This window comes from Lissotriton vulgaris, chromosome 7 (assembly GCF_964263255.1).
Source record: "Lissotriton vulgaris chromosome 7, aLisVul1.2, whole genome shotgun sequence".
Classification (NCBI taxonomy): Eukaryota; Metazoa; Chordata; class Amphibia; order Caudata; family Salamandridae; genus Lissotriton; species Lissotriton vulgaris.
Window position 1 is genome coordinate 445,538,789 of NC_141695.1, and position 11,576 is coordinate 445,550,364.

The 11,576-nt window shown below is 40.6% G+C and overlaps 1 protein-coding gene across 1 annotated transcript; it reads left to right on the forward strand.

Moving 5' to 3' along the window:
- The first annotated feature begins 872 nt into the window (after positions 1-872).
- On the forward strand, positions 873-6,728 carry LOC147701826 (uncharacterized). Its single transcript, XM_086928709.1, has 3 exons — positions 873-4,271; positions 5,734-5,949; positions 6,444-6,728. The coding sequence occupies exons 1-3, from the start codon at positions 3,834-3,836 to the stop codon at positions 6,726-6,728; spliced, it is 939 nt and encodes a 312-aa protein (XP_086784835.1). The 5' UTR covers positions 873-3,833.
- Positions 6,729-11,576: the final 4,848 nt, after the last annotated feature.

Below are 11,576 nucleotides of genomic sequence, written 5' to 3' on the forward strand. Positions count from 1 at the left end.
TGAGAGTTAGAAACTTAAAGGAATGTACAGAGGAAGAATTCTTAAACATGTCTTGGGAAACTAAAAGTAAATTAATACAAGAAGATCCAATAACATGTGCAAGACAGTTTGACTATCAAGTTAGGAAATTCTTTAATTGTGTTTTGCTGAATGGCACTAATCCAATTGGGGAAATAGTAGACTACTTTTACAGAGTCGAATTCCAACAAAGAGGTTCTCCACATATACATGCATTACTCTGGGTAAACAAAGCACCATTGTATGGTGTTTCACCAGTGGAAGAAGTCAATAGCTTTATTGACAAATATATCACTTGTCATAAGTCTGAGAACCCTGTTTTACAACCGTTAATAAATCTACAAAGGCATGGTCACACCAAAAATTGCAGACGTAAACAGCAACGGACATGCAAATATCAATATCCAAAATATCCAATGTCAAGAACGCTCATATTAGAGCCATTAACACTTGAGGAGACAAATAAGCAATGGCAAGATAATATGAAAATAATACATGAAGCTATGAATAATACTACTTTTAATACACTTTCTTTTGAGGAATTTTTAGACTTCATTAAAATGGATGATAAAGAATATATTACTTCAATACAAACTAGCTTACAAAAAACAACTATTTTTTTTAAAAGAACACCAGGCGAATGCTTCATCAATAACTACAATAGTACTCTTTTAGAAGCTTGGCGAGCAAACATAGACTTGCAGTTTATACTGGACCCTTATGCTTGTGCAGTCTATATTATCTCATATATCAGTAAATCGCAAAGAGGAATTAGCAAACTTCTAGCGCAAGCTGCTAAAGAGGTAACAAGCAATAGTAATATCAAAGATCAACTTAAACACATAGGAAACAAATTCCTCAACTGCACAGAAATTAGTGCTCAAGAAGCAGCATATCTAATTCTTCAAATACCATTACGGAAAAGCTCACGATCATTTGTATTTATTAATACTAGCCGTCCAGAGAAAAGAACTTATTTAATGCGTGATATCGAAACTATTAATAACTTGCCCGAAAATTCAACTGACATTCAATGTGAAAATATTATTATTAAGTACTGCAAACGGCCACAATCATTAGAGATGTGCACGTTAGCAGACTATGCGGCTAATTTCAACTATGTGAAGAAAAAAACACATGGGAAAGAAATAAATGATTGCGAAGATTTACTTGCAGAACAAAACTTTTACAGCTCAGATGAGGAAGAATTAGAAATAGAATGTAGTGACAGAAATAAAGAACAACAGAAACAGAATTATGATTATGCTTTAAATAAGCGCAGACAAGGGAAAATAATACGCTTTTGCAGATTTAGCAAAAATAATGAACCAGAAGAGTATTATAGAGAAATATTAATGTTGCACTATCCATGGAGGGAAGAAGAAAAAATACTAATCAACAAGGAAACTTACTATGATAGGTATCTGGAAGTTAAAACATTTGTTGACACACAACTAAAAATCTATAACAAACAGCATGGCGAAGTTACAAACATTATTCATGAACAGTGTCATGAAAATGTAATTTCACCTCCTCTATCACCAACTGTTAATATACAGACAGAAGACCAAAATCCAGAAAATAATAATAGATATGATTTGGCTCTAGATTTAGGAATTAGAACTACAACTGAAGAACAAAGCTCAACTAACGTTATTTTACCCAATGAAAAATACCAACAACTTATGCAAAACTTAACGGAAGAACAACTTAAATTTGTTTACCATCACTTGCATTGGTTTAAAACTACAAGCACTCCATGCTATACTTTTTGCACTGGAGGGGCTGGTGTTGGGAAAAGTTTTGTAATATCTGCACTATATCAAACTTTACTACGCTACTATAACACTAAGGCAGGTGAAAATCCTGATAATGTTTATATCTTACTTACTGCTCCAACAGGAAAGGCTGCCCATAATATTAATGGCAAAACACTGCATAGCACTTTCAAAATACCTGTGTCGCAAAGTTTGACTTATAAACAACTGAGTCATGAACATAGAACTGCTCTACAAATGGAAATGATGCATGTTAGAGTTGTTATTATTGATGAAATTTCAATGGTAGGACACAATATGTTGAATTTTATACATAACAGGCTTCAAGAAATAAAATCATCTAATGAACCATTCGGAGGAATTTCTATTTTAGCCATTGGTGACTTTTACCAATTAAAACCTGTATTTGACAGATACATTTTTCAGGACTCTACACAAATGTATGGTCCTTTAAGTGCTAACTTATGGAAAGAACATTTTAAAATTTTTGAATTAACAAAAATTATGCGCCAAAAAGAAGATCTACAATTTGCTCAATTACTAAACCGATTGAGAGAAGGCAAGCATACTGAAGAAGATATTTCACAAATTAAGCAAAGGGAAATACAACCTGATGAGAGTTTATTAGAAACAATTCCATATATCATGTCAACTAATATAGAAGTTAATGAAATTAACAAAAAGGTTTTAGAAAAACATTGCAAAGATTATCCAGTCTACATAACAGTAGCAAGCGATACCGTCAGTTCTGATTTGTCTGAAAATGTGAAAAAAACAATTCTTAAGCAACTGCCCAAAGATCCACAGAAAACAATGGGCCTTTCACATACATTACACATTGCCTTACAACTTCGTTATGATTTAAGTTGCAATGTGGATGTCAATGATGGTTTAACAAATGGCGCAACTGGTGTTGTACAATTAGTTGAATTGATTAACAATACACCTATTATTGTTTGGTTGTTATTTGACAATCCCAGTATAGGACAAACAACCAGACAACAATATAAACACTTATTTCATTCACAAATACAAAATACATGGACACCAATACATGCTATAGCTAGACATTTTCAATACACTAAAAAATTTATTACCATTATACGGAAGCAATTTCCTTTACGCCAAGCATCAGCACGCACTATACATCGCACACAAGGTGCAACTCTCGAACCACTTTATATACACTTTAATAACAGCAAGATTCATCATTTGCATTATGTTGCTATTAGCAGGGCAAAATCAATACAAAATGTATATGTACACAATTTTGATGAAGGTAAAATTTTAGTACATCCACAAGTTAATGAGGAAATGCACAGATTAAGGACAGAAATGCCACTTGAAATACATATCCCACAGTTACATACATACAGTGCACATTTCAATATCATTGCACACAATATAAGATCACTACAGAAAAATTTTTCATCTATGGTAGCGGATAGGAATATATTAGAAGCAGACATTATTTGCTTAACTGAGATCAACACTACAAGAAATGCTACAGCTAATGATTTCACGATAGAACAATACCATCACATTATATTTGATAAATTTCATACATACAACACAAACCATGGAATGATTATGTACTACAAGAAAGATTTATTTATATTGCCTATTTATGAGACACGTGAAGGGATAGACATTTTACATTTTACTCTACAAATTTATAACACGGATTACCTTATTATTATTTTATACAAACCACCCCTAAAAAGTATAACTTCTCTTTTTGATTTCATCACAAATATTACGGATTTTTACCCCACACACAAATTGATTATTATAGGGGATTTCAATGTGGATGTATCTCAACAAAATGCAAACACCAAGCAATTACTTGGATTCTTTGAAACAAAATTACAATGTCAACAACTTATTAACAGTTACACAACTAACTACCAATCCATTTTAGATCATATATATACAAATGACCAACTACACAACTATGGTACTTTAGAATGCTATTACAGTGATCATAAAGCAATATGGGTTTGTATTTAACATGTTATATCACATTTTCTATTTCAGATGATGTCTATTGAAGAAATCATGAACATTAATACCGATGACAACAAACCATATCAGAAACCCATAAGAGTTAATGTCATCAACTGCTCAGGAAAAACTACTTACAAAAATGCTAAACAAGAGCAGAAAATTCTATTCCATTTGGCTCTAGCAGATAAAACTGGAACCATAAAATGTACTTGTTATCAAGAAAATTTATATGAGCAAACTAAAACTAACTGTGGACTACTGATACGAAACTTTATTATCAAAAACAAAACAATTTTAATTACAAAGCAAACTAAAGTAACCAAATTTCCCGCTCTGACTATTGAGGAGGGCCTGATCCAACAAGCAAACAACATTTTGCATCCGCCTGCACCATCGGCTTCTCCCATCAAGGAAATAAAACGGGCAAGTCTAAAAAGTCTGATGACGGTTTCAGGGACAATAATTGCCGTAAGTATGAACGCAAACATGTCATCATGTCAACTAAAAAAAAAACATTGTCTCGCATTTGAAAATTTGGACTTATTAGTATTGTAAATGACATATCTTAGTTATTTTTTATTATTTAAAATTGCACGTCTAAATAGTCTTATGACTGTTTCAGGGACAATATGTGCCGTAAGTATGAACGCAAACATGTCAGCATGTCTACTACAAAAATGCATAGTTGCCTTACACACAAATTACACATTTTGTAACTTCACTATCAAGCTCAAAAAAGGTTGCATTATACACTCTCACACTATGTAGAAAGTACGAGTTTTGGGAAATATAATAGGCCAGTGCTTTGGGGTATACTACAAATTCAAGTACTCTCCACAAAGCCATTTTTTTTAATAAATAATGCAATCTGTTAGAAAGGATGTTCATTTGGGTCCTGAAATATAATACATTATATTGCCATTCATACAACGCACTAGTACTATGTGTTTTTACTGTCACTATTTTATACAATGCTTATTTTCTTATTTACGGAAAGGACGCAAAGACTGTCTTTACATCAATGCCTCACCCTCAGTCACCCTCACTCACCCTCAACACCTCACCCTCACTCACCCTCAACACCTCAGCCTCAACACTTCACCCTCAATGCCTCACTCACCCTCAATCTCACTCACCCTCAATCACACTCAACCCCTCACCCTCACTCACCCTCACTAGCCATCAACACCTCACCCTCAAAAACGCAACCCTTCTCCCTCAACTCCTCACTCTCCCTCACTCTCATTCAACACCTCAACACCTCAGCCTCACCCTCACCCTCACTCACCCTCAACCCCTCAACCTCACTCACCCTCAATCCCTCACCCTCAGTCACCCACACTCACCCTCATCCTTACTCACACTCAACTTTTCACCCTCACTCACCCTCAATCTCTCACCCTCACTCACCCTCAACCCCTCACCCTCACTCACCCACAACGTGTCTCCCTCAATCACCCTCACTCACACTCACCCTCATGTAACACATCATCCTCACTCACCCTCACTCACCCTCAACACATCACCCTCACTCACCCTCACCCTCACTCACCCTCAACCCCTCACCCTCAATCACTCACCCTCACCCTCACTCATGTCATCATGTTTTCCAAAAAATACATACTTGCCTTACACACACATTACACCTTTAGTAACTTCAATAACAAGCTCAAAATACATAGTATTATACACTCTTTCACACTATGTCGAAAGTACGAGTTTGAAAACTATAATATGCCAGTGCTTTGGTGTATACTACAAACACAAGTACTCTCTACAAAGCCATTTTTTGCAATAAACAATTCAATCTTTTAGAGAGGATGTTCATTTGGGTCGTTAAATATAATACATTATATTGCCATTCATACAACGCACTAGTAATATGTGTTTGTACAGTCACTATTTAATAGAATGCTTACTTTTTGTGTAGGAAGAGGACGCAAAGACTGTGTTTATCAATGGGCAAGATACCCCACTCAAATCGATTACAATAAAAGATGCAACAGATGATATAAAAGTGACACTGTGGAGAGAAGCATCACTATTTAAAATACATCTTGGAAAATATGTAACCCTGACCCACGTCACTGTACATGAATTCAATTGCCAAAAAATATTGAATACAACGCGACATAGCAAAATGGAGGTAAGCACAACTAACAAAACATTTTGGAATTATCTCTTTCAGCCACTCTTGGACTTTCACCCAGTCTTGCCCTTTCACCCACTCTGGACCTTGCACCCACTCTGGACCTTTTACCCACTCGGGACCTTTCACCCACTAGAGACCTTTCACCCACTCGGGACCTTCAGCCACTCTGGACCTTTCACCCACTCTGGACCTTTGAACAACTCTGGCCCTTTCACCCACTCTAGGCCTATCACCCACTCTACACTTATCACCCACTCTAGACTTATCACCCACTCTAGACTTATCACCCACTCTAGACCTATCACCCACTCTGGACCTATCACCCACTCAAGCCCTATCAACAACTGGGACCCTTTCACCTACTCAGTCCATTTCACCCAATGTGTCCCTTTCAACAACTCTGTCCCTTTCACCCACTATAGGCCTTACAGAAGACATAAAGTATACAAATTTACAAACTAATTGTTGCTTTTGTTTTCTCTCAACAGGTAACAGCCCCACCAGAGGAAAAGATGGACATTCTAATTTATGGCGTCGAAAGCTCCACAGAGGAACAAAGTATTATCACAATAAAAGTGACAAACACAGAGGAATATCAATCTATGCCCATCGAAAACGAGATCTTAATTAAATGGTTTATGTTAGATGAGGAAGTTGACAACATCGGAGATGCCCTTGTCCATTTTTTGCCACAAACTTTTGAAGTGGTCTTTTGCAATGGCAAAATCATAAAGATTCTGAAAGAAAAAGACGATGAAATATGTTCTGACTAAAATTTGCATGTTGCCAGGATATCTTATTTTTGTACAAAGTTAAATAATAAATATTTGTGTTTTTTCAAAAAATAAATAATGTGTGGGATACAAAATTTACACTTCTATGGTAATTTTATCAATACAGAAGGGAAAGTATAACTAATACACTCAATTTATACAACATAGTCACACCCACATACAACATTCAGCCAATCCATTTCACTTTACAAAAATATATACAAAATACACATATTTTGTAGCTTGCACGCACTACCTCAACGCATCACCCTCACTCACCCTCAGCCCCTCACTCGCCTTCAGCCCCTTACCCTCACCCTCACCACCTCACCCTCAATCACCGTCATCCTCACTCACACTCAACACTTCACCCTCACTCACCCTCAACACATCAGCCTAAATTACCCTCAACAACACTCACCCTCAACACACTATCACACTAAAACAACACACAAACACTTAACACAGCACCACTTCACTCAGCCTCAACACCTCACCCTTAAACTCTCACTCACCATCACTCTCACTCATCCTCAATAACACAGAACACCTCAACCACACTCACCCTCAACTCCTCAATAACCCTCAGCCCCTCACTCACCCTCAACACCTCACCCTCAATCACACTCAACACCTCACCCTCACTCACCCTCACTCACCCTCACTCATCCTCAACATACTATCACACTAAAACAACACACAAACACTTACAACGACAGCAACACTTCACTCACCCTCAACACCTCACCCTTAACCCCTCACTCACCCTCACTCTTACTCATCCTTAATCACCCTCAACACCTCACCCTCAACGCCTCACCCACACTCACCCTCACCCCCTCACCCTCAGCCTCAACACCTCAACCTCACTCACCCTCAACACCTCACCCTCACTCACCCGCAACAACTCATACTCAACACATCACTCACCCTCACTCTCACTCATCCTCAATACTCTCAACACCTCACCCTCAACACTTCACTCACCCTCAGCCCCTCACCCTCACTCACCCTCAACTCCTCACCCTCAACACCTCACCCTCACTCATCCTCACTCACCCTCACTCACCCTCAACACCTCACCCTCATTCACCCTCACTCACCGTCAACACACTATCACACTACAACCACACACAAACACTTACAACCACAGCAACACTTCACTCACCCTCAACACCTCACCCTTAACTCCTCACTTAACGTCACTCTTACTCATTATCAATCACCCTCAACACCTCACCCTCAACACCTCAACCTCATACTCACTCACCCTCAAAACTTCAACCCTCATTCACTCTCACTCACCCTCAACACTTCACCCTCACTCACCCTCAACACATCACCCTCAACACATCACTCACCCTCACTCTCACTCATCCTCAATCACCCTCAACACCTCACCCTCAACACCTCACTCACCCTCAGCCCCTCAACATCACTCACCCTCAACTCCTCAACCTCACTCACCCTCAACACCTCACCCTCACTCATCCTCACTCACCCTCACTCACCCTCAACACCTAAACTTCAACACCTCACCCTCACTCACCCTCAACACCTCACCCTCACTCACCCTCAACACCTCACCCTCACTCACCCTCAACACCTAAACTTCAACACCTCACCCTCACTCACCCTCAACCCCTCACCCTCACTCACCCTCACCCACCCTCAGCCCCCCTCACCCAACCCCTCACCCTCAATCACCCTCAATCACCCTCACCCTCACCCTCATTCACCCACAATCCCTCACCCTCAACCCCTCACCCTCACTCACCCTCAATACCACTCACCCTCACTCACCCTCAGCCCCTCACCCTCAACACCTCACCCTCACTCACCCTCACACTCAATAACACTCAACCACTCACCCTCACTCACCCACAACACATCACCCTCAGTCAACTTCAACACCTCACCCTCAACAACTCAATCACCCTCACTCACTAACGCTCAAAAATCCGCACACTCACTCAGCCTCAACACCTCACCCTCACTAACCCTCAACGCTTCACCCTCAAACAGACTCACGCACCCTCACCCACCCCCACCCTCACACACCTTCACACCCTCAACCTCACACATCCTCACTCACCCTCACATCCTCACACACCCTCACTCAACATCATGACCTCAACCACACCCTCACATGCCCCCACCCTTACACACCCCCCACCCTTACACACACCCGCACTCACCCACTCTCACACATCCTCACACACCCACACACATTCTCAATAAGAATCACACCCTCACCCTCACCCACAATCACTCACCCTCAACCTCACACCATTACCCTCACACCATCATCCAATAACCCTCAATCACCCTCAACGTCATTAACACTCACTCACCCACACTCACCCACAAAACCTCACCCTCACCTTCACTCACCCTCACACTCATTCACCCTCAACACCTCACCCTCATTCACCCTCAGCCCCTCAGCCTCAACACCTCACCCTTACTCACCCTCACCCTCACTCACCCTCAACTACTCACCCTGACTCACCCACAATACATCACCCTCACTGAACCTCAACACCTCACCCTCAACAACTCAATCACCCTCACTTACTAACGCTCACCCACCCTCACCCTCACTCAGCCTCAACACCTCACCCTCACTCACCCTCAACGCTTCACCCGCAATGACACTCAGGCACCCTCACCCACCTCCACCTTCACACACCTTCACACCCTCAACATCACACAACCTCACTCACCCTCACACACCCTCACTCAACCTCATGACCTCTACCACACACTCACATGCCCACACGCTCACACACCCCCACCCTCACACACATCCACACTCACACACTCTCACACATCCTCGCACACACACTCACATTCTCAATAAGCCTCATAGCCTCACCCTCGCCAAAAACACTCACCCTCACCCTCACACCGTCACCCTCACACTATCATCCCCTCACCCTCAACACCTCATCCTCACTCACCATCAACACACTATCACACTACAACCACACACAAACACTTACCACCACAGCACCACTCATCACCACTACAGCATGACTCAGCAGACAAAGGTCATACAATAACAACATGTACGCTTTTAACAGTCACACACACAACAACATCTATCAATGGGCACTTTCACCAGGCATACACACATAACAGTCATCAGTACTGCAGTAGTATGTATAAATGAGACTGTTAGTGTGCGAAATACGGATGTGGTAGTGCAGGGTGATGCTATGTTGTTGCACAATGGTACTGTGGGGGTGCAGAAAGATAAAGTGGTATTGCTGCGTGTTGCATTCGTGGACATCAGTGATGGCGTTGTTGAGAGAAGTGCAACTGTTGGGGTGATGAGTTATGCTGTGGTGGTAATTATTAAACACCAACACAGCACTACTCATCACTAGCACAGAACAACACATCACAACAACAGCATTACTAAGCACCACACTAACATCACTCAGCAACACACCAACATCACTCTGCACCACCACAACAGCATCATTCTACAACAACACACTATCACACTACAACTACACACAAAACAACTTACCACAACAGCACCACTCATCATCACTACAGCATTACTCAGCAGACAAACATCATACAATAAAAAAAAATACGCTTTTAAGAAGCAAAAACACACACAGCTATCAATGTACTCTTTCACCAGGCGTACATACACAACAGTCATCAGTACTGCTGTAGTATGTATGAATGAGACTGTTCGTGAGCTAAATAGGGCTGTGGTGGTGCAGAGTGATGCTGTATTGTTGCTCAATGGTACTGTGGGGGTGCAGAATGATAAAGTGGTATTGCTGTGTGTTGCATTCGTGGACATCAGTGATGCCAATGTTGGGAGAAGTGCAACTGTTGCGGTGCTGAGTTATGCTGTGCTGGTAATTATTAAACACCAACACAGCACCACTCATCACTAGCACAGAACAACACATCACAACAACAGCATTACTAATCATCACACTAACATCACTCAGCAACACACCAACATCACTCTACACCAACAAAACAGCATCATTCAACAAAAACACACTATCACACTACAACCACACACAAACATTTACCACCACAGCACCACTCATTACCACTACAGCATTACTCAGCAGGCAAATGTCATACAATCAAAACATGTGCGCTTTTAACAGGCACACACACCAATAGATAGCAATTGGCACTTTCACCAGTCGTACACACACATCAGTCATCAGTGCATCCTTTCACCATGCATACACGCACACAAACAGGCATCAGTCCACGCTTTCAACACTCACACACACCACCAGCCGGAAGTGCACGCTTTAGGAAAACTTTTTTTACGTTGCACACACAATTACAGCAAAACATGCATGCTTTGCGGCAGGACAGTACTGCAGTACTATATCTAAATGACACTGGGGGTGTGATAAATACAGCTCTAGTGGGCAAGAGTGATGATCTGATGTTGCGCAATGGTACTGTGGGGGTGCCAAATGATAATAATGTGCGATTGCTGCGTGCTGCAGAAATGGACTTCAGGGATGCCGTGGAAGAGAAAAATACTAAACACAATCCAAGTGCGGCCAAAAAACACTTACGGCAAAACGGAACTCAATCCATGGCAACAAATAAACCGAAATAGCAGCCATTGATAAAATAAACAACATACTCTAATGAAAGGAGCCAGACAGAAAGTAAATGCAAGCAAAGGAAGACCTAAAACAATAATTACATTACCTTTACAATAAACAAAATCATAAACAAAAGTATAAGAACTCACAAAGACACTCTTTAATAATATTAAAATAAAATTGTCATTACCTGTCGATCGTAGCAGCTCATTCCCTGAAAGGTAGAAAATATAAAAAA

What these genes read in the sequence shown, in the direction of transcription:
- LOC147701826 (XM_086928709.1), top strand. Translation starts at nt 3,834, where the DNA reads ATGATGTCTATTGAAGAAATCATGAACATTAATACCGATGACAACAAA. An exon ending in TTTCAGGGACAATAATTGCC is followed by an intron (nt 4,272 to 5,733) that starts GTAAGTATGAAC and finishes CTTTTTGTGTAG; the next exon opens with GAAGAGGACGCAAAGACTGT. An exon ending in CGCGACATAGCAAAATGGAG is followed by an intron (nt 5,950 to 6,443) that starts GTAAGCACAACT and finishes TTCTCTCAACAG; the next exon opens with GTAACAGCCCCACCAGAGGA.